The sequence below is a fragment of the Podarcis cretensis genome (assembly GCF_951804945.1).
Source record: "Podarcis cretensis genome assembly, chromosome: 2".
Lineage (NCBI taxonomy): Eukaryota > Metazoa > Chordata > Lepidosauria > Squamata > Lacertidae > Podarcis > Podarcis cretensis.
In genome coordinates this window covers 55,981,021-56,008,948 of record NC_137171.1, presented here as the reverse complement: position 1 = coordinate 56,008,948, position 27,928 = coordinate 55,981,021, and the positions used below count along the sequence as shown (strand labels likewise).

At 44.3% G+C, this 27,928-nt stretch overlaps 1 protein-coding gene and 1 long non-coding RNA gene across 2 annotated transcripts in view; one reads left to right on the top strand and one right to left on the bottom strand.

Moving 5' to 3' along the window:
• Positions 1–591: 591 nt before the first annotated feature.
• Positions 592–18,968, bottom strand: SPRY4 (sprouty RTK signaling antagonist 4). Its single transcript, XM_079968005.1, has 2 exons — positions 18,774–18,968; positions 592–4,493 (listed from the first exon to the last, which is right to left on the bottom strand). The coding sequence occupies exon 2, from the start codon at positions 4,445–4,447 to the stop codon at positions 3,554–3,556; it is 894 nt and encodes a 297-aa protein (XP_079824131.1). The 5' UTR covers positions 4,448–4,493; positions 18,774–18,968; the 3' UTR covers positions 592–3,553.
• A 146-nt stretch (positions 18,969–19,114) lies between these two features.
• LOC307211417 overlaps positions 19,115–27,928 on the top strand; it is a 32,543-nt gene continuing 23,729 nt past the window's right edge. The window contains exon 1 of the long non-coding RNA XR_013836435.1: positions 19,115–19,240. This is a non-coding gene — a long non-coding RNA (uncharacterized lncRNA). The remainder of the gene's footprint in view (positions 19,241–27,928) is intronic.

The following is a 27,928-nucleotide window of genomic DNA, read 5'->3' as shown; positions in this document are numbered from 1 at the left end:
CTGATAAGTTTTGACCCTTGGGGGGGGGGTGCAGCCAGTGCAGCATTCACTCAGTTTCAAATGTATGCAGCCATATTATCCAACCTTTTGAATACTTAGTGTTTTGAACCTGGAGGCAATGTCAAAAGGTGTGTGTGTCTGTGTGTACCTTAAAAGTGGAAGATGGCCTTTAAAAAAAGTAAAAGGAAAAGTGTGTTGGCTTAAGAGGGAGGGATCCTTTGCTACCACAGCAGCCAAGTCCATCTAAAAGGAACAGTGTAATGTTGTCCAGGCTTTTGGGCTGGTCTAATCCGGAAACCTTTCAATGCTCAGTATGAAACTTGTCAACTTTGTTGCTAGGCCTCGAGGAAAGAGCCGGAGAAACATGCTGACTGACTGCTACACCAGAGGGGGGCCTGGACAATACAAGGAGCTTCATTCTGCTACATTTGTGTAGGCTTTCCTTTCACAGCCTTTTAGAGCACATTGATCCACTTACATCAGATTGGCCTTGACAGGTTTAAAATGGGGGGGGGGGGTAGCCCATGTAGAAATTTCAGTGGTTTAGAGCTATGTACAGTAAAAATTAAAGGTCTGGTTTCATTTTTTAAAAAACAACAACAACACATTAACATTGTATAAGAAATATAGAAATGTTCCGGGTGGGTATGTACATATATAAATTGGCAAAGTGCTGATCCACCAGTTTGCTTACTTGCTATGGACAGCCAAGCCAGCTAGAATCTGTAGTTGCCTGATCAGGGCTGTCCCACATTAACAGGAGCATAAGATACAATAAAGCATATAATTAACCGAGAGTGTTGTGTATGAGGCTGGATGCCCAGCTTGCTTATACTCTGTGAGCCTGGTTTACCATCTCTTGAAAAGCTACGGCGATTTATACATTCAACAGTATTTTGGCTAAGTTTCTCTTTCTTTTCCCCCACTCCCCCATTGCATGGTTCCCTCAAGTTTGTGCAAGAATATATATGTACAACATACTGTGCGCAACCCAACAGGAACTTATGAAACTCTCTCCATTGAAATGGATGGGAGTGGCACCAAAGCCATTCTTGATGCCTCTCCCATTCACTTCTATGGGCAGATGCTCCCAGTGGATGTGCCCAGTGTGTTCTTGGCAAGGCTAAACTATACAAATCAGTATCTTGACAACGTATGTGTAGCATCCCTTTTTCTGTGAAACACTATATACATAGCCAGCATATTATAAATATAAAAAGGAAGATTAAAAATATTTCCCAATCAATAAATATATACAGTTGTCAAAAAATGAAGTCAACCCCCAATGAGTAAAAGCAAAATGGGGGGGGGGGGGAACGATGGTTTGCTACTGTCAGTATAGTATGTGTTTCATTTCAAATGAGAAATCTGATTTGCTTGGAGAATGACAGTGTGGTTTTGCCTACTGCTTGCCTAATTAAAACAAGGCAGTTTTCACACAATCACTCCAGTACAGGAATTCCAAGTTGAAAAATAAAACCAGCAGAGACATAAGTTCAGCTTTTTGCATGCAACAAATACCCACTCAGTTTGATTTATTATATTGGTGAACTGTTTTCTGTTTAGCACCTTGTGGTTGTCGATAGAATGGGATCAATCCACTTTAAGGGAATGGAACACTGGTCTTGAATAGAGGTGCTTCTGTTCTCTTCCCAACAGGAATTTAACAGTCCCTCGTGCAATAACCTTAACCTTGAGTGTATAGATGAGGCGGAAAACTGTTGGCTACTGAAAATCATGGGAAGCTTGTTAGAAATATTCACCTCTAAGCTTCCACGTGCTCCTCTAAAAGTACTTAATGCTAAAATAGACTTATTCTTTTCCTTTTTAAAAGAAATTCCTCTGTATTTACTAAGATAATGTTATTTTACAGAGGCAAAAGTTGAGCAGCAGCAATAAAAGTGAGAATTTAAATACTGAGCAAATGTCATTTGGCCAAAATCAAATCCACCTTTCATGTGAGCTTGGGGTTGCACTGATACACTGTGTGTGTGTGTGTGTGTGTGCGTGTGTGTATGTACCCATCCCACATATATGCAAATGAATTGTGCTCAGTTTACATTGGCCCTGTGAGTGCAAGGTGGAAGAAGGGTAATGTAGGGATAAGGTGATTGCTTAGCTTAGCTTTCACCAACCTGGTTCCCTCCACATGTTGTTGGACCACAACACCCATCAATCCCAGTCAACATCTGGAGGGCACCAGGTTGCCAAAGGCTGGTTTAGGCTCATATGCTGTAAGTACTTATGTGTAGCTCAATTAAGCCGAACATAGTTTATTTCAAGGAGAAGAGGGCTGCCACAATTTGACATTGAAGGGTTTATGATATTGGTGCCTTCAAAGCTTTTCTTTTTTTGCCTTAGCAAGATCTCATTGTGCGATACCCTGAATGTGCCGTTTGATTGGGCAAAGTAATTTATTGGTGTTAAATGTGTGCTCAGAACCAAATGCATCTGAAACACGTGGCTGAAAAGGGGCCTCATCCCTCAAGCACTCCTGTTATTGGAAGCTTTGCTCAGAGAACAGCATTTTAGCTGCCAGGGCTGCCAGCGCACTTTAAGAATCAAAACCTCAAAGAGCAGCCTTACTGAAGGCAGTGGATTATCTCCATATCAGTGATTGCAGGTCAGAGATCTTCCTGTCACTGGCAAAATCGTTCAGGTGGGGGGGGGGCACACACACACCAATAGCATGCAACTGATGTTAAATGAGGGACAGATCATGTCCCTAGGCAAGATGCATTCTTTGTATACACTCAATGAAGCCAACGAAAAAGAGAGAGAGCAACGAAGAAAAAATGGCCTTAAGAGGAGGAAACTGGTGGGGTTGCCCACTTTTCCATCTGTGCCTCAACTGTAGCTTGATATGCATCAATCAGCTAAGGGCAACATCCTCTCCATGCTCTAAAAAAGTAGCATTTGCTGATTTCTGCCTATCAAGTTCTATCATTTTGGCCCATGGAGGCTGACTGAAAAGGACTTAGGGAATGGATAGAAGGATCCTTTTCAATAACTGCCTTAAAGGGGGTGGAATATTGAGGGGTTGGGCAGGGTCCCTACTAAAGTGTTGAGAACATTAACTCTCAATTGCCAATGGTCTGCAGGTAATAAATAAAAGGTTGGAGTAGTGTGGGGGAGGGGGCTGAAATGGATATCACCTTCTAGGAATAAGAACCCTGTTTCAGCTGTTGATGTACCTGCCAATCCCATCTGTTAATTATTCTTGTGGTATGTAGACTTAGCAAGCAGCCAAGACTAAGAAATGAACAGAAGCAGTCTTCAGATTGCCCTATTTAGTAGATTTCTGCCTTTGCTCTGCAAAAAAATATTCAGAAAGATCCTTCAGATCCCTACGGCATAATAAGTACAGATCACCACTTCCACAACCCCCTGAATAATCCCAAAGTGCTTCAGTTCCTGGAAAGAGACATTTCCCTTCGTTTGTTGAAAGCAAAAGGCTGACACGTTACACTCGCAACGCAGGTTATGAAACTCCCTTTCCTGTTGTTTTTCGGCACTTCTCACCCCCACCCGCCCCTCCTCCTCACTCCAGAGATCAAAATGGCTTCCCTGGCCTGCTGCCAACTTTCCCTTCAGGTGATGCTTTGCAAATCACACTGTTTGTGTTTTTGCACCGGCATCCAGGCCGACTCACTTGGTCGTAGCATCGCTGTGACAGCTTCACGCAGCCGGTGGCCGGCAGGTAGCACAGCAAGCAAGGCAGGACCAGAGAGAGGGCGCTCATGAAAGACCAGCGAGCGCAGCAGTTCGAATGTGAGCAGGAGCAGGGGTGGTCTGCGCAAGAGCCCTCGTCGTCCTCGTTGGTACAGTGGTAGAAGACGCCCTTCACCAGACACATGCAGGTGGAGTAGTTGACCAGGTTCTGAGCCGAGCACAGGCACTCCTGGTTGCACACCCAGCAGGAGGGCAAAGTCCTGGGCAGGGCGCACTCCTTGCATTTGCATTTCCCACAGGCTTCGCACAGCAAAAAGTGCTTGTCCATCTCCTGAGAAGCAGGTCCCTTCAGGTCCAAGGGCTTGCAATTAATCGCCTTGGGCTGTATCCGGACAGCCCTCGGGGAGGACTGGTCTGCTACCGGGGCTGGAACCATGTGATCCAAGAGCCTCTGATCCGAAGATGTGCTGCTGCTACTGCTGATGGAACTGGGCCGCCCGCTGAAAGAGATCCACGGGTGGGTGATGTCCTGCTCACATCGCGGGGGATGGGCGGGCTCGTGGTGGCCCCGGGGATGTTTCTGAGCAGCCAGCTGGGCCAGGGTGGGGTTGTCTATGTAGTCGTTCTCCAGGTGCGTGGTCTTCATTTGGTCAATCGGCAGGATGGTCAGAGGATGCTGCAGCCTGCCATAGGGGATGCGGCTGTCCAGGAGAGGCTGGACCACCACGGTGGAATTGGGAACCCCAGTAATGCTGTGAGGCGTCCGAGGCTCCATTGCTCAGGCTGTCCTTCAGCACCGAGAAACGCGGCTTTTAAGTGTCCTGAAAGAGAGAAAGGAAGGGGGGGGGGGGAAGAGTTCAGACATTAGCTGTTGCTGTCACAGTTCCAACGAAGCCTAATTGCTTCAGCTGTTCCCATGCCAGCACTGGTCAAAGAGCCAGTTGCAGTGTAACTCTTTGTAGTGCCATCCCTGTGGAAGCGATGGTAACGTAGACCATGTTACGTGTATTGTGGTGGCATTCCAAGCGATGCTTGCCACCACAAAGGGCAAGGCCAGGCCTTCCGCTAGAGGGCCCTGCTGCAACTGCCAGCACCACCTGCCCAGCAAGGCTCTCTTCCTCCATCACTTCCTCCCGTTTTTCAAGAAGGGCCATGGAGGTCCTTCCTCAGAGCAAGGCATTCTGGGAGGGATGGCTGCGAGAGCTCAAGTGACATTCCTGGGGTTTGCTGCCGTGGCGAAAAATGGAATGTTACTGAACTTTGATGCCTATTGTTGCAAGCATTTCATGTAAACCATTTTGTGAGGGCCACCTGAAAAACAGTACAGAAATATCTTAAATAAGTGAATACACCTGCTTTTAGATATGTACTACTTATCTTTGTGAAGTCTCTCTCCCCCCCCCCCCTGCTCAAATCACTCATGCACACAAACACACCAAGGCAACCAATTCAGCAAAAAGCCTAGTGACCATCCATAAAGAGACCACATGTTCATTCTGAACACTGTTCAGTCTTGCCCTTTGCTGGAACTGAGTTTATAAACACTAGCTTTAAAAAACACAGCATTATCTACCCACTTTCCCCCACTTCAGGGATTGAACTGCCTAACTAGTCGTGGAGAAAGAGGAACACTCAGACCTGTTGGGGTGTCTTTGCACATGCCTAGAATTAGATGGTGTCACACTCTTTCCGTTCTTTACCTGGAGAGCCAAATAGTTTCAGACCAACAAATTAAAAGCAGATATTTAAAATATGCGCCCATACAAAATGGGGGGATGACGACCTTTAATTTGTGAACTATGAAATAAAACTATTCCCTAAAATCCTGGTCAGGCTTTGCCATCTTATCATGAAATACACTCATCCTGAACATTAGGGTTAGAAAGATTAGTTATTAATCCACTCAGGAAAGAAAACTAAGAACACACACACCACCCTAATGCTTACAGCAGCAGTTTTCAACATTTCTTCTGATATGTGGAAATCACATATGAACTCACACCCCAAATATTCACTTAAGTATAACAAATGATCAGAAGCAATAAGCAATTTTGCAACTCGTTTTTACTTCGGCTCTGGCCCATTTGCTCTTAAGAGTCAGAACGGTGCACAGATTTGGAGCAATTATATAACGGGTACTTACATTCCTCAAGCATCCATTACTTTCAGATCGGTAAATTCTTGACTAGGACACAGCTGCATCTTCACGCAATATTGTCCCTCCTTTCCTCCAAGACATATTGGAAACTTCCACTTCCATTATAGATTATCCACAATTTACTGCTATGTCAAAACCCTAAACTGAGATTAGCTTTAACTATGCTTTGTTGAAGCAAGTTAGCTTCATAAACAATGGTTTGAGATTGGCTTGTTTCAACAAGGCATAGCTGAGATTGCATGAAGCCTGAAAGCTAAAGTATGGTAAATCTAAAATAAGAGCAAAAGCTTCTGGTCTCCTACTTGTGACTATGCTGAAGGAGAAGCAGGGAGTAGTGCATAAGGGAATGCAGGTTTTGTAAGCTGTGATTTAGCATTAAGTTTTTGAACTGCCAACGCTTTCTGCATTTTCACCTTTCTCTTCCCAGTAATAACATAACCAGAATACAAATGTCTTAAAAGCAGATTTCTTAGTTTCAGTTTCTAAAATCATTATTACTAGTCCCCGACGTAGGGCTAGAAAAGTAACAGAAGGCAAAAACTAACTTCAGAGAGGATGGATAAAAACAAAGTTTAGTAACCTAGCTGAAAATTGGAGTAGAGGGCATAAAATCCTTTCAAATATTCAGACTATTTTTCATCCAAACACCAAGCAGCATAGTATTTGGTTTAAATGCTGTTTACTAGCTGACCCATCTATTGCTAGTCTCTAATTTCATTGGAAGAGTGCAATTTATACTGGAGCCCATCCAGAGATTCAACTGGAGTGCAGGACATGAAACCACAGGAAGCAACTAAACTTAAATCAAAGAGCGGAAATGGCTTGGTTCAAATTTAGAGAGTACACATTGTTTTCTGGTGGAGCTGCCACTTCCTCACCGTGACCTTTATATCATTTATTAATTATGTTTTTAAAAGAACAATTTAAAGAAGCAGCCGACCAAAACCATTCCTAGCTAAGGGTGAGAGGAGAGGCTGTTGAAATCCGTAGAAGGACTGAGAGAGAGACAATTAGAGGAGGAAAACTAGAGCTTCAGAAACCCAGAGAAAAATGTGAGGACTGGCACAGTGCGCCTCATCATAAGTAACGCACAGAGAAAAAAATAACTCAAAAGACCAAATATAGACACAGACACACAGCACATTTAGAGTAACAGTGAAATCCTATATGCAATCTACTCAGAAATAAGTCCCATGGGGTTCAATGGGCCTCACATGCATCTAGGATTGCAGCCCTATGCTTTTAAAATCTCATTTATTTTAGATAGGAAAGCATGTGCTTAAACACTCTTCCCCATGAAATCAGTGGGACTTGCAGTGCTTTACTTTGGCTAGATTTTGGCTCACAGTCCATAGAGTTAAACCAGGGGTCAGCAACCTTTTTTAGCCGTGGGCCGGTCCACTGTCCCTCAGACCTTGGGGGGGGGCAGACTATATTTGGGGGGGGGGGCGGAATGAACGAATTCCTATGCCCCACAAATAACCCAGAGATGCATTTTAAATAAAAGGACACATTCTACTTATGTAAAAACACACTGATTCCTGGACTGTCCACAGGCCGGATTGAGAAGGCGATAGGGCCGCATCAGGCCCCCGGGCCTTAGGTTGCCTACCCCTGTTAAACAATAAATTTTAAAAAACAGAGCTCATCTTTTTTTGGCTTGTGGAGTCAGCCTTCCTCCTTTTCCCCCTTCTCCATTTCAAAATGCATTGGAGCAGATGTGCTTTTCAGCAATTATAATGCTGATCGCAATTGTCTACCTCGCCCCTTCTCCCAAAATCCTCAGCCAGGCTTTCCAGCTATTTTGTTTTTAAATTATAGTAGGATTAATTTATTTAAACATTTATTTGGCCCTTTTTATTTTATAAAAGAAGAAAGTACATTTTAAAGAGCTACCCAAAACAAGGCCCCACGGTTGGTGGGTTTGTGATGCTGAAAGCACTGGCCAATCAGTGCTGAGCATAATAGGTTTCTACCACAAACAGGCAGAACCAGTTTCTCCTGAGTTTGGTCCTGGATAGGGAATTTTATGCCTCTCTACAGAATGGTGGCCATGCTGTTGCAGTAGCAGCAATAAGCACAGATGACATTCTTAGCTAATCATCAACAAGTACAACTCCTACAAATTTAGGGGCCCCCCAGACTGGTGATTGCGATTCCTTCGCACATTCTTGCTCTCTGGAGGGGCTACAGTGCAACAAATGTGGAGCAAAAATAAGCCAGAACCTTTGCTGTATAAAGAGTTACGGGATTTCAGCAGGATGCTACAGGGTACGCACTGACTGGAACCACACCGTGGGACCACCCTGACACTTTTGAAGGTGCATCAGGAGCACAAATCCTCATGAATGTGCAATTAAAAGGACATCTGGAGGAGTCCTTTTTGACATACCGGTGTGAATATGAGAAAAAACCCTAAGAATAAAATTACCGTATTTTTCGCTCTATAAGACGCACCAGACCACAAGATGCACCTAGTTTTTGGAGGAGGAAAACAAGAAAAAAAAATATTCTGAATCTCAGAAGCCAGTACAGCAAGAGGGATTGCTGCGCAGTGAAAGCAGCAATCCCTCTTGCTGTTCTGGCTTCTGGGATCGCTGCGCAGCCTGCATTCGCTCCATAAGACGCACACACATTTCTCCTTACTTTTTAGGAGGGGAAAAAATGAGTCTTATAGAGCAAAAAATATGGTAATTTTCATGAGCTTCTGTGAGGAACAACAATCCCGCACGACAGCAGCGTGACTTGGTGGAGTCTTCTAGACTGCAGGGTTCCTCAACTCTGAGATGGGGCCAGAGCAGAGGTTTAAAATGAAACTGAGCTGAGGAACCTCCATCCATGGCCAGGACATATTGTACTTTAATTTTCTGGGTTAGTTCTCACTATACTGGAAGATTGGTAACAGCACGTGCTGTGCAAGTCCAAGAACAAGAGAGACGTTATCTCTAGACTTCTGGCGGCATTGACCTTCATGCCAATGTCAGATTTTAGCAATATTTTGAGGAAAAGTCAAGCACCCGATATTATTATTATTATTATTATTATTATTATTATTATTATTATTATCCTCCTTTAAAAAACAACGACCACCATCTCATTTGTTGTCAATTAATCTTTTAAAGTTAGGAATTTTTGAAACCTGTAAAAAATATGCTAGATCTAAAAACATACACACACAACCAAAACCTGTCAATAAGCATGGATTCAGGGAAATTTGCATTTTCTTTTTGCTCAAAGGCCCAATGTCAGCAGTATTTGCTGAAGGTTAGAATGTATTAGTCATAATAGAACTTAGGGAACTATGCTATGCAGCTTAGAAACATGATTTTTTTTTCATTGAGGAGCTAGTTTTCAGCCTTGATTGTTGATGGTACAAATGCTGACAGAAATATATAAAAGGAGTGAGGTTAAGCAAGCCGACCAGTTCCCTTTATTTCGGTGTTGATGGAATCACCAGCCCAGATTTTAAAGGTTGAGTGTATAACCTCAACTGGGACAGAAAACATATATTTTATTTTATAGCTTTTGAAACAAAATGTATAGGTGAACTACAGATAGAGCTCTGGCTGACAAGATATTGAAATAGTTAGATCTATTCACCACCACCTCAGCGCACTGGGTTTTCAGAACAGTCATCTATAACTAAATTTCAAATATGCAGCAACTATGTGTCATTCTTCATTCTAGAATATATCACTTTAGAAGGCAAGTGGGAGAATATGTATTTGAATGTTTCCCGCTAAAACCTTTTTCTGCTTCACTTGGAAAGCTCAGAGTGCATTTCTCCTTGCCTTCTTCCTGACTTGCTAGCTTTCTGCATGCGGAGATCTTGTCCTGCTTTTTTTAAAGCACTGAATGCTCAGACATACAATTCTCCACCAGCACTCTGGAGAACTGAACTTCATGCTATTCTTGCACATTTGAAATGGCCCTGAACTAAGAAGCATTGCAGACCTATGCACAACGAAAAAAATATCAAATTACTCCCTACGCAACAAATATACATCCATTTTCTTAAAATTAAGTCTTTCCATTTGCTCAGCAACTTTCAGCGTAGATCCTTGAAATTTGTCCACAAGGTGTGTCATTTCAACTCAAATTTTAAATGTAATGCATTGTTTTATGAGGCTGCATCTGAATTCCACTCAACTCTCCAAACTGACCTGAGTGGTTTTGGGGGTGAGGGGGTGTCAGTCATGTGTTCTTTTCCCATTCAAGAACATTCTGCACCAGCTTAGCTTCAAGAGATGCAACTACATCAGATACTTTCAGGACATTGAGTGCAATGATCTAGTGTTAAGAAACATCAAAGACAGAAAGGGATGCATAAGATAGAAGACATTACAGGTCCTCCTTTAAAGATAATAAAAAAGATAAATAAAATGTTCATGTAGGTGGAATAAGCTTTTCCAATATAAAGTACAAACTAGACATTTTCACCACCTGCATGTTTCAGCTCAGCTGGAAGCCCCCAGCTTTATTCAGGAATTTTAAATCCTGGCATACTGTAAACTGCATTATTGCTAGCTAAACATTTGTTTGCTGATCTGGTAAGTCAGAGGAAGCAGATTTAACATCGCTTGCAGGTTCTGAGTGTTTTAGGTCACCTTGCAAGGTCTGGCAGAGATCTTGGGCTCTGTGTGTGATGGGGGAGACAAAACTGTGTCCCTGCTAGGCACATAGGTCTCTATACTGAAAGGTATAGAGCACAAGTTGAGAACTAGTGAAATGTTTTAAAAGAGTTCTTCAACAGGGCCATACAGTGCAGTGGTATATTAAAGGCTTTATAAAGATCTATTTGTATACACATCCCTTTAGACCACTGTTAAACCTAACTATGGTTTAAAGGTGAGTGTGAAGTATGAAGGTGCATGGGACTAAAATTACAAGCACTTCACTTCTCATCCGCTCCTGCAGCTGGCATATTTAGGGATGGCATAGCTATTGCAAGGGACCACATGGCCACCTATTTTTAAATCACTAGCACTTGGATTCCGTGATTCAAACTTGCTTTGGGGGTTGTCAATGGATTGTTTGTCAGTGCAATGGGGCAAGAAAGGACAGAGTACACCAGCCACCATCTAAATCATTAGCACCCTGAGTCACTTTTCCAGACTTTGCCACTGCTATCTATACTTACTTTTTCACCTCAGGATTTCAATCAAGCACATACTCAGCTTCAGCCTGAGCTCAGGTTCAACGCTTGCCTCAGTTTGAAATGCGACCCAAGATTCTAGAAGTGTTTCAGACCACATCTGTCTGCCCTTAAGTATTCCAATGCAAGTCTCACTGATTTAAAATGAAACTTGATTGAAAATGGAATCCCAGTACACCTAGAAGAGAGAGAAAGGATCCTGTCCCTAAGAAATGAAATCAGTACAAGTAGCACTATAAACAGGAGTCCAGAAATGATTCTGTTACTTTAACTGTTTTTTTGGTTTTGGTTTTAACTGTTTTAATGGCCATGTTTTTTCCTTAAAAAATAAACTTTAAAGAACAGAATTAGATCAGTTACAACAAATAAAGAACAAAAACAAAATGCCTTGTGAGAATATATCCACTATGACTGGCATGCTTTTTAATTGCTTGTTTTGTTGTATAACTTAATTAAGGATGTTTTAGTGACCTGGTAGAATTGTTGTTGTGTATTTTAATTATATATTTATTTCATAGTTGTAAACTGCTTAGTTATAAAGTCGTACCTTGGTTTTCAAATGGCTTAGTTCACGAACAACTTGGAACTCGAATGTCGCAAACCCGGAAGTAGGTGTTCCGGTTTGCAAACTTTGCCTTGGAAGCTGAACGTCCGGCATGACTTCCGTGACTTCTGATTGGCTGCAGGACACTCCTGCAGCCAGTCGGAAGCCACGCCTTTGTTTCTGAAGGTTTTGGAAGTTGAACGGACTTCTGGAACGCATTCTGTTCGAAAACCAAGGTATGACTGTATAAGTGGAAAATACATTTAATAATACATGTACTTGCTATTATTTGAACAGAGCTGCCTGTTTGGATTTCCTCCTGCAAAACCTGTAGCACTTGGAGGAGTTGGAAGATCACTTCAAGTAATCTCTTAACTGTTTAAAATCCTTGCTTTCCCATTTTACCCACATTTTCTTGCTGAAAGACATGATTTGATGGCCTGAAGATTTACTGTGTCATAGGAAGGAAACAAAGCAGGATCTTTTACTATATTAGGTTTGTCAGTCACAAATGACCTAAATCCTCTCCAAATTGCACCAAAGCCAATAATATATTCTCTGAAGAAAGAGGGATGGGGGAAGATTAGTTGTTTGTATTTTTCCTGTGTTCTATACATCCAATAAAATCCTTGGTTCAGGGGGAGCCAACAATATATTCTGATTAAAACAGGTAACTCTTCATTAGCCTATAAGGCGCGGCAGGGTGGGGTGAGAGGATAGAATCCATAGTCACTTTTCATTATTTACCCTATACTTCCTTTAGAAAGACTTACATGAGGTATCTCCCCCACCCCCATACAGGCAGGGGTCTAGTTCACACCTCCTTAGCTTCAAGAATGCTACAGTATTTGGTGCTCCCAGGCCTATGAATACAGGGTGCAATAAGAACAGAAGGATAGTGGGTTCCACCACTACTGACATTGCCAGGCTCCTCCCTCAATTGTCACTTAGCAGCAGCCATCTGGTCAGGTGCCAGGGATGCAAGCGTTGCACCAGCTCACCTGATAAACCAGCAAATTTCAGCACCTCCTCTCCTTGAGCTCTTCCTGTTCCAGCAGGTCATTCCAAAAACTTCACAAAGAAGGACTAGTCCCTAAGTCTGTTTTTTCCTCCCTCCGAACCCCTTTTCCTTTTGTGACATGCCATTTAAATTGTAAGTCTGTCTTCTTATTGATATTCCATAAGCCGATATGGGTGAGGTTGCGGGGGGGGGGGGGGATGCTTTAAATTTTAAAAAGTTTAAAACTACAAATGGAACATTAGCCAAGCGTCAACGTAGCACTAGGACACGGGAGACCTGGGTTCAGATAAGCACTCAGCCATGAATCTCACTGAGTGACCTTGGGCTAGTTGTTACTTCTCAGCTGAATCTACTCCACAAGGCTGTTGTGAGGATAAAATGGGAGAGACTGTGTCGATGCCTTGAGTTCCCTGAAAGAGAGCTAGGAATAAATAAAGAAGCCTCTGCAGACGGCCAGACCTCAAAAGGGGGGAAAGGGGAGGGGGGCTGACAATAGTAAAGTTACAAAGATGATGGAACCCACCAGGCACACTGCCCTGGAGTCTTGATTCGTTTCCGTGGGTCTTCTGCATATGTGTACTATTGAGACACACTGAGTGTGCAACAGTGGTAGCTAGTAGGCTATGCACTGCTTTGAGATGCCTACTGAAATAAAAAGGACTGTCGTCCTGAAATGCCCAAGGCTACGGATGGCTCTGAATGTATGGAAATCTGCCTCTATGCTTGGAGGCAGCAATCCTTCTGAAAACCAGTTGCTGGAGACTATAGGAGTGGCGCCTGCTCTTGTGCTCAGGCCCAGCTAGGTTTCCCATGAGCCACTGTGAGAACAGGATGCTGGACTAGATGGGCCTACAATGGCCTCATCCAGCAGGGTTAATCTTACGTTGTACTACACTAGATGATCCTTGGGATCCCTTCCAACTGTAGAGTTGTATAATTCTAAGTCATGGCAGTGAGCACCAAAGCCCAGAGATCACGAGGAAATTCACCCACTCTTATGCCAGGGGAAGTACAAATGAGAACATCTCAGGCAGATCAGGCTGTGATAACATCTCAGAATGGATGGAGCACTCCATGGTCTGAGATGGATTTTTGAATTAAGAACCTTCCTCCAGGAACGCATCAGTCCACCCACTCCATGCAGTTGCCTTCCGTTCAACAGCTCACCAAAATGGGACTCTGAACACCGTATAAACTGTTATGGGACTGCCCTGGATTTCTTCTTACCACCTTTTTTCTTCCAGGAAGGTCAAAGTACTGAAGTAAGGCTGCACTTCCTTGCACCCATACTTGGGGGTAAATACCGTGCAACAGAATGGGATTCATTTCCAAGCAGATAGGAGAGCCAATTGAATGGCGGGGGACATTAGATGTATAGTCTAAAATGAGTGTACATTCACATAGAAGATTGATTTCTTTGGAAACCAGCCCTTTGACATCTTCCAGAAGCCCAGGAGACATTATTGCATATTCATAATAAAAGGAGTGGACTGTCTAAATATTATTATTATTAGTAGTAGTAGTAGTAGTAGTATCTCCATTTATATCCCACCTTTCCTCCAAGAAGCTCAAGATGGCATACATGGCTCCCCCCCCCACTCTGTTTAACCTTCACAACAACCCTGTGAGGTAGATTATGCAGAGACAGTGAGTGACCCAATGTGAAGGACATTGCTGGGTGAAGATTTGAACCTGGGTCTTTCTAGCACAGTGCTCTAAGCTCTACACCACACGGGCTCATCATCCTATCTACGCTTTTCCATCTTGGTCACCCCTTACAGCAAACTATAGCAAGAAGCTAGCATATTTCGCAGGATACTAGCCAAGAATTATATTTTGAACAACACATGCAGGCATGATTCAGCTAAGGGCTTCCAAGTCCCGTTGAGTGTGGTTGGATTGTGCCCTTGGAACAGAGTGCACTGTACCTATGAATGTAAAGCAATGTAAATCGTGGGAAGCTTGGAGAACTTGTAACTTGTCCCAAAAAAAGAACAGGTCAAGAAAGAGCAGCAGAAGCCTTCTGAACGGAGCAAACATACAATAGCTGTGGAACTTTTAACTGCTCTTGCTGAATGTCCCAGAGAAGCCTGGCAGGAATTGAGAGGGAATAAGAAAGTATTCATTCCTCTTGAACAAAAGAACTTCTGGAAACGAGCAAGGCAACAGGGAAAGAATCTGAAGAGAAGCTCTTTGCTTTTCTGAGTAAATGCAGGGTGCAAATTGTTTGTGCGGTCATGAAAACAGAAGACAGCTTACCTGTCAAGAGGGGTCAAGCAATTGTCATGCTGCAGAGAAAAATCAAACTAGAAAGATGCTATGGCGAGTTCATTTTTTTAAAAAAACCCCACACACAACCAAACAGGTGTCACTCCAATAAGCCACAATTCTTGATAGGGTCATGACTGTAGTCTCCCTTCTATGCCTGAGCAGGTAAACCTTCTGGAAGCAAAGCAGAAGGGCCCAGCTTGAAGGTCAGCTGGATTTCCAAGCACATCCCATCTCCCTGCATTGCACAGCACTTTGTGTGGTCCTATGAGGAACAGTTGGAGAGCTGGATCTAGTTAGCCTGGGGAAAGAGAAGATTAAGGGGAGACATGATAGCCATTTCTATATCCCTGGAGGGCTGGCATGTGGAAGATGGAGGAGACTCTGCTAACCCAGATGGCAGTACTAGAATGGAAATGGTAATAGGAAGAGATTTTGGTGAAAGCTTAGGAGAAATGTCCTCTTGCCAAGAGCTGATTGCCTCTGGTAGTGGTGGACTCTCCTTTTCTGGAGGTTTTTAAGGAAGGTCAACTGTCAGAGCTGATGTAGTTGCAGGCTGCACGGAGCAGGGGGTAAGGCTGGATGACCTTCAAGATCCCTCCCAACTCTGATGAGTTATACTGCTGCATGCAGTTATTGTTTTTCCAGTTGCCAGGGGAATGCACCTTTAAGGAGGAGATGGCCCCTGCTGAATCAGACCAAAAAGTCTACCTGGAACTACACTGTGATGTGTTGTCTGGTGACGCTTATAGCTTTACTAGTTCCAACTGTGAGGACAGGAGCTTGAAAGCTGAAACACGACTATAAAAAGGGGAGAAAACTGAACCACACAGCAGGAAAACCCTAAAGGGCATCAGAAGGATTTCCCAGCTCACCTTCCACTGGAAGGAAGCAGCAGATTCTCAGGAACTGACCAGGCCAGCAGTAGGAAAGGAGCCACTGTTAACAAGACTCAAATTACATGTAAACACTATAGGATAAGGGGAAGGAAGGTTGGGAGGAAAATAGAGCATCCACCTTCACAAAACGTCCCAGAATGTTAAAAAGACTATAAAGCTACATTAAAGCACTTTCTTGAAATGTATCAGCAGGTGTGCATTAAAAGATTTGCTTCCAACCCCACGTATTTTACCAGGTCTAAACAACACCATACAGTAAAGCAAACTAGTATCAGATTTCTTCATCAACCATTTTTGCACTTTCCAAGCCCTGCTAAATCAAGGGAATCGAGTGGTCCTTGTGCCCAGCAGCCTTGGCTTCTTGCAGAGAAACTAAACAAATAAGCAAGACCAGAAGGATGAGGTCCTTGAGAAAAGGCACCTGAGTGCTCAATGCAAGACATCAAATGGTTGCTGGTGATTGTGAAATCCTGAAGTGACTGAACAACTCTTTTGGAGAATCATGGCCAACTGTGCATTATTTCAGCTCAAACACGGCTAGACCTTTTTTTGGCAGGATATCAAAATCTCTGGGAACTCTTTTTTTTTGGCCTCTAATATACGCACCAAGCAATACCTGATTTCACATTGGCAAACATCTCTGAGGTTTCGTTTTGTTTAAACTTTTAATTATTGAGATGCCAAAGTACAGGAGACTGTGCTAAGTACACAATCCTAAGCACACTTACCAGGCACATTGAACTCAGTGGTTCTTACTTCTGAGTAAGTGTGTTTGGGATCAAACCTCCAGCAGCCTTTTAAGGTTTCCACAACCTCCACACTCCCATCTGTCAAAAGCGAGAGGCAAATCTAACAAGAATGCAGGCCTGGTAAATGGTGCTCTCAATACCTCTAATGAATTTTATGCTCAATTTGAGCCAGACTTGAGCAAAACTAGATATTGTAATGGGAGAAAAAAGGCTCCTTGCTGCCATTTTATGAAGCCCGATGCTAACAGGCTTCCGAAGATAACATCATCCTGCATAAACAGAGTTAGTCATTACTCAATAGAAACACTTTTGTTTTTTATGCTTTCAAAGATTAGCCACAGGTTTGGTTTTTTCTTCCAGGGAAGGAGACATTCCTTTTAAAAGGTGCTTTTATTTAACGTGGCAATATCAAACTAGGGCTCCTAGTATGAATGGGACACAGCAGGCTGTAGAAAGCAGCACATTTATCAAATGGAGACATCCTCAGAAGGGTTCCAAGAACTTGAGAACTGTCTCTCCCTCGCCAGACACCCATTTTTACCATTCATATACATATGTGTGTGTGTGTGAGTGCGTTTGGAAGACAAGTGGGTTGGTGAAAAGGAAGCCAGTGGTGGAGATCATGGCCATTCGGTCCACAAGCTGACACTACTTTTAAGCACATCAAGGAAGCTATGTTAAATATTGAACATGCTGATTAAGGCTGAGGGGGAGAGGAAGGAGAGCTTCGAAGCCCACTTGGAAATCTCTGCAAACAGCTGGCTTTCCCTTGCGAATTATTTTCTCTGTCGAAATCCTTCGGAGAGACTAAAAAGAGGCTCCCTAGCAAAATCACCTCAGAGCGGAAATCAGCTGAGCAAACCGTCCTTTATCCCCCCCCCCCCAACTCAGTTTAGCAAGAGGAGATTTTGACATTGACATTTCAGGCCCGATGGGAAGGTTGGATTGCAGGCGCGTCAGGCTCTCCCTTGCAATGCATTGCATGCTCTCCTCTCAAGGAAAAAAAATGAGGGTGGGGAGGGGGAGAAGAGAGGAGAAGAGATTGATTTCCTCCCCTCTCCTCCCTCCCTGTGGCATTCATCCCGGTGATGCCCTTCTGCACGCCCACTGACAAGCTCTACAGTCCCCGGGCCGGCTCGCCCTCCTCGCTAGCAACCAGGGCTGCTGCCTTCCAGGCCCTGGGTGGCCAGAATCTGCGAGGGGTTCTAGGCTCCTCTCGGTTTGCCAGGCGCTGCGACGCCACGGCTGCTTCCAGCACAAGCGCCAGCCTCGCCTATAGATCTGTACTACGCCATAGGTGGAGAAGGCCCTGAGCAAGGGAGCCAGGCGCTATTTTATTTCTTCATACTCCTTTTCTCCCCTCCACATGCACACACACACTCCGGGTTCGCTGCGCACAAGTCCAGGAGAGAGCCCCTCCTTGGCGCACCCAACCTGCGCAGTTTTATTCCAGATCTGACCCCCCGTTTCTCTCCAGGTTCAACATCACAAGATGGACAGAAAGGTGAAGTGAGGCTTTAATATAGCAAAAGCAAATCGGTGGGGAGTGGGGTGGGAGGAAGAGAGGCGTAGTCGTCGTTGCAGGGCTGTTGCATGAAATAAAACGCGAGGGAGCAAAGGTCAGGCAGCCAGGAGCCGACACTCCAGCGGCTCGCCTTTCTAAAGTGCCCTATTATGGAGAGAGAGAGAGAGAGAGAGAGAGAGGAGGCTCCGGAGCCACTGCGCAGCCCGGCGAGGCAGAGGCGCAGGAGGAAGGAGGCGAAGAGCGCCTTCGGCAAGGCGCTCAGGGGCAGCTGCGTTTGTCAAGCCGGGGGCGCGTGGGCTCCGCCAGCCCTTGCCCAGCGAAAGGTTCCCTCGCCACCACTCTGGCACACACGAGCAAGGGACAAACTCAACCGGGAAAGCGGGGGCGGCTAAAATATTTTTAATTTTATTTAACAAGAAGAGAATTCTAAGACGGATCACAACGTCCACTCATACCTTATCTAAATGCCCAAATGCAGATGGCAACGGGAAGAGCAGGCGATGGCCAAGCCAAATTGTACAATCATCATCATCAGATCACAGATATCATTCATATACATATATATGAGATACTTGGCTTTATTTTTAAAAAAGGAAAAGGAGAGAGAGAGAGAGAGATACGTGGGTCGATTTTGGCTGAGCGACACACGCCTTCCTCGCAGAAGGTCAGGAAAAGTCAACCAGGAAAGGGAGCAAAATGTTTCCTCTACGGGGCATTATTATTCCCCCCCCCCCTTTTCACCCTGTGCATTTAAATCCACAAAGATGAAATTCCTTACTTACTTGAAATAATCCAGCCAAGATCATCTCTCAACAGGCGAGTTAATCCTAAATCCGAGACAGTTCGCGAGCTGTGCGTGCAAGGGGGGCAGTTTGGCACGGAGCACCCCTGGCTTCTCCGGGAGCGACTTACAAGTGCTGCGCTGTCAGCAGCAGCAGCAGCCGTCGCTTCCCCCTCGGCTTCGCCTCGCTATTGCAACAACTGCTGCCTGGGAAAATGGCTATTTTATGAATGGGAGGGAAAGGCCCTCGTCTGCGCATGCCCGTCCTCTCAATTCTATGAATGGGTGAGCATTGCAGGACCAAAGCGCATGCTCCGCTCTCATTCATGAATGGGGGGCCGGAAGGGAACTAGTTGCAAGTTAAGGATGGATGGTAGGCTGGGGCTGCCTTTTTTTTAATGAATGAAAGGAGGCAGCTGCAGCCAGCTGCGCATGCACCACACCCCCGCCCCAGCCTTGGGCTTCAAGGTAAAGCAGAACTGCAGCAGAAAGAGGGGGGGGGGGGGAGGTGGAGTGGATGTACAGTAACCGAGCCAAAGAAAGGGAAGCTCGGGCGTGCGCGAAGGACGTGATTTCTCTCTTGGCTGCAGCCGGAGGCTCCCTGGCGCGTCTCCCGCCCCGATGGCCAGCAAAGGAGCGGGTGCTGGGGATGCGTAAAAGCGCCAGGCTCCGTGCGCTTTTTCCGAGCCCATGCCGGCTGCTTCTGGCAGTTGCTAGGCGGGCGTGCCTCCCTTGCCAGGCTCGCTAGCCCCGGAGTTTGGGGGTGTAAAGGGCAGCCTGCTGCCGGCCGGGGACAACCAAGAGCGACCTCGGGGATGCCGCCTGAGTCCGCCCGCTCAAGTGCAGCATTGCTGGGTGTTGGTTAGCAGGAAGGAAAGCGGGGTCCTCATCCTGGCCCTGTTTATTTCCCCATGGTCCCCATGGGGTGCAGAGGGGGACCGAACTAGAATTCCCTTGTTTTATGTCATGGCTTTTTCCTGTCAGGCGCGTGTTCCGAACGTTTTTCAGCCTAACAATCCAGCGCAGTGGCTTTTCTGCATATAGGCAAAAGCCAACTGTTCGGACATTGTATTAAACACACACACACACCAAGTCTAAAATACCATAGCTGAAAATCCATCTCGCCGTAATCAGCCTGGAGGAATTTCAGGCAGCAAAGCAATTAAGGGGTTCCTGTGTGTGTGTGTGTGTGTGTGTGAGAGAGAGAGAGAGAACTCAAAGGCAAAATGCATGGGAGATAAGGAATACTGTACTGTTTCCTTAATCCCCCCACAAACCTCCCTCTCCCATTTACAGGAGGGCAGATTTGTAATAACTGCTCCCTGGTTGTAGCAAATAAGGAAGAAAGTGGATCTCTGAATTTGGATTGCCTCTATGCCAACTGGGCTGAATTCACTCTCTCTCTCTCTTAAAAAAAAAAAAATATGGTTTTTTGTAATACACAAAGAAAAAGGAAAAACCCATTACCCCTCTACCACACAGGGCTGAACTCACATATAGCGTTAACGTGTGTGTGTGTGTGTGTGTGTGTGTGTGTGTGTTTGTGTGTGTGTGTGTGTATCCTTGTTAACTAATTTCATTGACAACTTACATTGCCCAAATGGACAGTTTCATGTAGACCAGATATAACAAGTAGACCAAACCTGAATGAAACATAGTGATGTAGTTGCTTCTCCTTTACCCCTATGAAGAGCACCAGCCTTATATGGGGAGATCTAGCTTCTGTGTCAGCCCTGGTGCCACTAATAGAACCAGGACTTTCCCATAGCTGATATGGGAAGGAAATACTGTTTTTACTGAGAAGCAAGTGGGATAAAGGGTGTCATGAATCTCTTTTTTAGAAAACCAAAACTTAAAAAGCAGTCTGAGGTTTCCAGCCCAATCCAATGCGTGTCTGCAAGGAAATTGAGTCTGACTGTGTCAAATGATGGTTACTCCTAGGAAAGTGTGCACAGGATAGCAGCCTTAATATACTTACGGCTAATGGAGTAGGGTGTAATGTTCTGCAATTTTAAAAAAGCTGTTTTTATAATCTTTTAATTATATTTTAGGCTGTCTTTGTTATATTTTGTACATTGTCTTGGGACAAATGTGGAGGGCAATGATGTTGATAATGATGATGATGATGATGATGATGATAAACACTCAGAAAGGGTATGTGATAGATTCCCACCCAAGAATACTGACCTTCTGGAAGTCCTCAGAGATCTCCAGCAAACTGTGGTTGTTGTTGTGGCAGTCTGAACCACAGGACTTTGTGCCCGATTCAGTTTCACAATTCAGTGAGAGAAAGCCTATTGGCACACACCATCTTCCCACTCCCAGCAGCTCTTTCTGTCATTGCCAGTTGCTTGAAAACACCGGAGGGGAGAGGGTTCTTGTGCTCAAATACTGCTTGCAGGTTTTCTCCAGGCATCTGGTTGGCTCCTGTGATGCTTGACCCTATAGATGGGCTACTGGCTTGATCCAGCAGGCTCTTCTTATGTCCTTACCAAATGGATTCTGTCATAAGTCAAGGTAACGTACGAATTGGGAAATTCTGGATCATGGCAGCACAGTAGTAACCCCTGTGACCTTTGAGCCTGGAAATGTGCCTCTGATATGGTGTAGTATTGTCTGAACAGCGAAGCAGAGCACTTCCTCCTCTTTATCATAATGTGTGGACCAAGCCTTGAGGGTCTCCTGGGAGGTCACAGTGTTTCGGTTTCCCACATTTAGCTTATGACAAGTTGGTATTTGTTTCACACTCATGTACGTAGATGAAACTTGTGGGTTTTTCCTCCTGCCTCACTTAAACACCTGGTCCTTGTATCCTCCATGTATTACTCATGTCTGATACCTTTTTTTTTTTGCATAACCAACATCAGCTGTGCGCTTAATTTCCTTCCTTCCCTTGGCACTTCTTTTCTTGGACTTTGCCTAGAGATAAACATGCGCTCAGTACGTTTTCCTTTATCTCATAACTCTTCATCAGAAGTTGGAATGTGAACCTTGCTGTGCCAAAATAACTCCCGGAATTGGGAAACAGACTCTTATCCACCCACCACCATGGTTTACGGGCAAGATGAACTGCATCAGATTTCCACTATCTGCCCCATTTCCTCTCCCTCCTTCCAGAATTTGTCTCTGGCCTCTGATCCTCTCTGCAAATTGTCTTCCCCATCCTTCGGCCAAACAAGACTCTGATGGGAGGAATTGCTCAACTGCTGGTTTGGCCAAGCTTTGCAAGCATTTCTCTAGCAGTCAGTGTTTAAGTATTGCAGTTATATAATGGAGCGAAGGCATCTTTAGAGGGATTGCAGGGATAGGGAGCCTAGTACCCTCCAGATCTTGTTGAACTCCCATCAGCCCCAGCCATAGAGGCCAAAGGTCAGCGATGATGGAAACTGTTGTCCAGCAACATCTGAAGGGATGCTGGTTCTTTATCCCTGATCTTATTGGGCAGACTTTCCACCATCCTGTTTTGATGGCAGCTTTGTATTGTACAGCTTTAGAGTGAATGGCTGGTTCAGTTAGTCAGAGCATGATACTGATGATGCCAAGGCTGCAGGTTTGATTCCCGTATGGGATCCCTATATTCCTGCATCGCCATTGGGCTAGATGATCCTCAGGGCACCATCCAACTCTACAGTTCTGTTATTCTCTGATCAAGTACAGGCCATTATTGCTTTCTGGTCTTGAAAGGAGATATATTGCTGTTAACATACTTCTTCACATTTAACAAAATCAGAGGAGAATGTGCCTTCATATTCAAGGCCAGCCAGCCCATGAGGCCCAGTGAGGTTGTCGTCTCAGGCAGAGGGCTCAAGATAGCTAGGAGGCGTGGCAGATCTGTGCCTGCAAGCAGAGCTCACTGCCTTCTCTGCTTGTTTCCTGATACAGTGGTACCTGTGGTTGCGAACGGGATCCGTTCCGGAGGCCCGTTCGCAGCATGAGCAGAACGCAACCCGCAGCGGCGCATCACACACGGGTTGCGATTCGCCGCTTCTGCACTTGCACGTGACATCATTTTGTGGGTCTGCGCATGCACGAGTGGCGAAACCCGGAAGTAACCCTTTCTGGTACTTCCGGGTTGCCGCAGGACACAACCTCAAAAAACGTATCATGAAGCAAACGTAACATGAGGTATGACTGTAATGCCTCCTCCTCCCTCTGCAGCGTAGGACTCAAACAGGTCCCTGTGCAAAAACAACACCTTGAGCACATGGAGGCCAGGAACATGCTGTGTCCCCACTCCACCCGTGCATTTCCACACCTCCACAGTGCAAGAGTCTGATTTAGGCTGTGCGCACACAACCCTTTGCTCCAGGTGCAGTGTATTCCCACTGCTGGTGTTTCGAGCAGAGTACACATGATCCACATGACCTTAGCCACAATCCCTATGTATTCTGTAGGTCCTTGAGAAATACTGCATTTCCCCTCCAGCCAGCTGCCATTTGATTTGAAAATGTAAGCCACGGTTAAGTTGAGGTGTGTACTTGAGACATCTGGTGCACATGTGATGATGCCAGCTTTGTGCAATAGAAATGGTGTGGCTGTGTGACACCTGGGGAAAAACAAACTGGGCAATGTGCATTGGGTTAAAAACACTTATGCCCTCTCTCTGTTGTAAACAGCAACATAAAAATGCAACTTGAAAAGCAGGAGGGGGAAACAGCCTCACTGTGTTTTAAGCCACTAATGTGTACATAGCCTTACATTTCTACACTTCATTCTAGTGCTGCATTGGTTTATAAACTGCATTATATTATTTTCTGTTATTTGTATGCATCGCAGGGAGGTTAAAGGTGCCATTAGGGTTGCCATACGTATGGAATTTCCCAGACACAGCAGTGTCTGGGTGGAAATGTCCGGAGAAACCCAGATGCATGGCAACCCATGTTGATGGTGCCGTTTTTGGCAATTTCCCTTAAAAATAGCTCAAAAGTTTCATTTTGATGTGTGTGTTTTTGTGTCTGGATTTTCACTTTTTGAAATATGGCAACCCTAGGTGCCATAGACCCTGTACTCCCTCGCCTCCCCACTTGCCAATTGAAAAAAAATCCAGATTCTGTCAACAGAATAAATTAAGCAGATATTTACAAACTTCGCCATTTGCTTTCCATAACAGTGTTTCCAAGGCATGGGCTTCCTAATTTCTCTCTCTGTGTCATGAAACTGGAAACAGGCAGTCCCGGTGGTGGTGGTATTAATTTAATTAATAAATGTATATGCCACTTTATACAAAAATGGGCTCAACAGGAAAATTCAGACAAATGCACATCATACAATCACAACATTAAAAATGAATTAACACAATCCCAGTGAGAACTATTTTGTTAGCCGAACAATGATAAATGTTTGATAGACAATCTAATGCCTTCTGATATATGTATTTTCATACCAATATGAAGTGCTTTTTTGTTGTTGTTGTTAAAAATAAGGTGCTGGTACCCATATTTTGACAAAAGCAGAAAACAACAGACTCGGGCAGCAAAAAAAGAGGCACCAGCACTTGGTACTGGTGTGAGTGCTGTCAGGCACTGTCAATATGTCTCATGTCTCCGTCTCAAAATAAAAATTAAAAAAAACATTCCTTGGAGTACAGCTGAGACTAATATCTAGTGGACTGAGATTGTTTGTTAGAATCCACACACACACACACACACACACACACACACACTGATTTGCAGACACAAATTTGTTAGATCAGACCTTTGTGCAGAGATGGAAATTCCATGGGCTCGATTCCACAATGCAATTACTCTGATGTATTTCCTTTGCATCTAATGGGAAAGGAAGGTAGTGCAGTGCTGACTGAGGAATATGTTGATAGCAATCTAAACAATGTTTGTAGATGTTTTCTGTGTAGATAGCAGTACCACCAGTTCAGCCTCCTAAATCAGTAATTTTTACTTCTGACTCCTCCTGAGTCATCTAGGACCACTGTTATCTTAATGGAGGCACCCTTACTTTGAATGAGTGGCCTTCGACATAATAAATTCAGCTGGTAAAATGACCCAGATGAGACTGTGGCTCCTTCACGTCTGATTTGCACTTGGCAATTATACTCAACGCAGGAGCGTTGGGCCATCACAAGATGGGAAGGGGTTCCATCCATTACAACCCTACAGCAAGAATTTGTGTCTCTGAGAACTATCCTGTGGGAAAGCCCATCCTTTTAAATTAGCTTATCTAGTTCCCACAACATATTGTGTTACCTGTTCTATTTAGCACTCTCTTCTACTGAATTACAGGTCTCAAAGCAAAATACTTGGGGAGTAATTTTTGCCGCCATTATCCATAAACCTCTTGAGCTGGTAAATTTGGAAGCATTGGCTTGAGGAGCATCCACGTGACATACATGATGGGGATGAAAAGTGTTCATGTAGTCCGTCTAGCAAGACATTTATATGCACTGGGACTTCTCTTTGAGCCAGTCCTATTGGCACATGTCTGAAAGGAGTGACTGCAAAATCAACTTGAGCACTTCTCACTGGCATCTGTGGGAACAGGTTGCTGGACTAGATAGACCTTTGGTCTGAGCCTCTTCTTATGTTCTCAAATGTGGGGCAGTGCAATCTGCTGTTGCCATGAGGTCTTACCATCCAAGAAACATACTTGGAACCCAAGTAAGTAAGTAAGTTTGCAAACATTTTTCGGAATCCGAACTTGCTCTGTTTTGAGTGTTACACTCCCGATTTGAGTGCCTCACTTCCGTTTTGAGTACCACACTTCCGTTTTGAGTGTCACGCTGAGGTCTGTCTATTTTTGCTATTTATTTTGCGTTGTTGAGGCAATTTTGTTGTTTTTGTGACTGTGTGGAACCCAGTTCAGCTACTGATTGATTGATTGGTGACCGCAGTTCATTGTTTATTGCTTTCATTTTATGGATCAATGGTCTCATTAGACAGTGAAATTCATGTTAAATTGCTGTTTTACGTTGTTTTTAAAAGTTTGGAATGGATTAATCCATTTTGCATTACTTTCTATAGGAAAGTGCGCCTTGGTTTTAGAATGCTTTGGTTTTGGAAGGGACTTCTGGAACAGATTAAGTTTGAGAACCAAGGTACCACTGTATGCACATTGGTCTGGGAGTAAGTTCCACTGAACTCAATGGGACTTACATTCTGAGTACATGTGTGTAGGATCACACTAAGTCTTAATGGCCACAAGGTGTAAAAACAAAACTTATTTTAAATCGCCTTGAGCAATTTGAGCGGTGCATAAGCCACACAATGTGTGGGTTCTATAGGATGGCCCTGCTGCAAAATGTGGTCTTCCAAGCCTCTTAATCTGGCCCTTAGGACTCTGGTCCAAGCCACAGCCCTTTCCCTAATCTCAACCCTAAGTGCTTTTGCTGAGCTGGAAAGTGTCCTTGATCTGTGATGATGCTTCTAGTTCACCTGGATGGAGTTGTATATTGTGTAGAAACCTCTGTACAAATGAGTCAAAACCATTGTTCCTCTCACATTTGCCTATAGCTCTGTCTACCACTAGTATGCGACCTACAAAATGTTAGCCCCACAAGAATGTAACCCTTGGACAAAAGAAAAAGAAAAAGAGGTTCCCTTCCCTCACGCAGGATGTAAATTCGTAGGACCAGGGTCCTGTTATATTACATGTAAAGAAAGTTACTGCTCTTATTCCGCAGAACAGAACTCAACACCTGGAACAAGTCGGCTGTTTCTAATGAGTTCTTAAGATTCCTGTGAGAGATAATTATCTCTTTTCACTGGAGTTTTCAGGAGCTAGTATAAAACAACGAAAAGGCAGGAATAAGTTTCAGTCAATTATCATTCCTTAGTAAACACTTAAACACAATTGAGGAAGTGGAATCTTTTGCATGTGTAAGTAAAGGGGGAGGTAAAGCTTCTGGAAAGCAACAATCAATATTGCTACTAGTAAAGAGGACCTGCAAGATATATATATCCACATCTAGCTGGTCTCTGGGCGTTGGATAAGCCAATCACACAGATTTCTGGGCAAGTACACATTAGTTTGCATACTTCCCCTTTTTCTACCATTGATTTTTGAACTAAGGCTGCGAAACCAGAAACTGGAAGTGTACTGGTGAAGGGCCACAAACTGCAGCCAGTCCAGCCATGGTCACATCCACACCATACATTTAAGTCCCCCTTATAGACCATTTGACAGTCATGGCATCCCTCCAAAGAATATTGGGAATGGATACTGGGAATTATAGCTCTGCTAGACATAAACTACAGTATTCCCACTGTAGTCGCAACATAGATTTGCATCATCATCATCATCCTTATCATTAATTGAATCTATATACCACCCTATATCCTGTTTATTGACAGTTTTATTTTCGATCCCAGCTCTAGATGATGCATAACATCTGCAAGATTCACACCAGGCAGGCAAGTCACCGGGAAGCCCTGTAGAACCAGCAATCTATGTATCTAATATCCAAGTCACCCACTACCAGAAATACCCTTGGCACGGGAGGATATTTTTCATCCCCAAGGAATGGGTCCCTTCTAAGGGATCATTTCCCTTTTCTGCAAAGTGATCCATTCCTTCCCTGAAATCCTAATTCTCTATGACATGAGGGAGTTGTCACCCTGGGAGTGAGACATCCTTATCACACCTATGAAGATTTCATCCTCTACCCTGACTCACCCTGCTTCTCCAGTTCAGCTCCTTTGGCCTCAAGAGCAATTACCCATTTTTTGTAAGCTGCTCTTACAAAAAATTAATTCAATGCTCCTTTGGTTATAAATGTAATAGGCTCTTTGGATCCCAGCCATTGATAATCTCTTTCGCAGATATTAGAGATCTGATAATAGAGAATACTCAGCTTTTCATGATGTCTAAAATATTCCCCAAGGGGCGGACTTTTATTTTTTGGAGGTGCCAACCTGGCTTAACCCTGGCCATTAAGAATCTGCATGACTAAGAGATAGAAATATAGTAGGCTCAAAACTTACATGGGGGTTACATTCCAGGGATCCATGTGCAAAGGCAATATCATGTAAAGTCAGGAAGATCCCTGGAACCGCTCCCCAAGACCCCTGCCTGATTGAAGCCAGCACACTGAGTGAATGAGATCTTGGGAGTCTCGCGCGACCTTCCTAAAGACTGCTAAGCAAGGCGTAGGACTTTAAAAGCTTTTTCCGCACCAGGTTTTCCAGCTGCAGAAAGAGCTTTTAA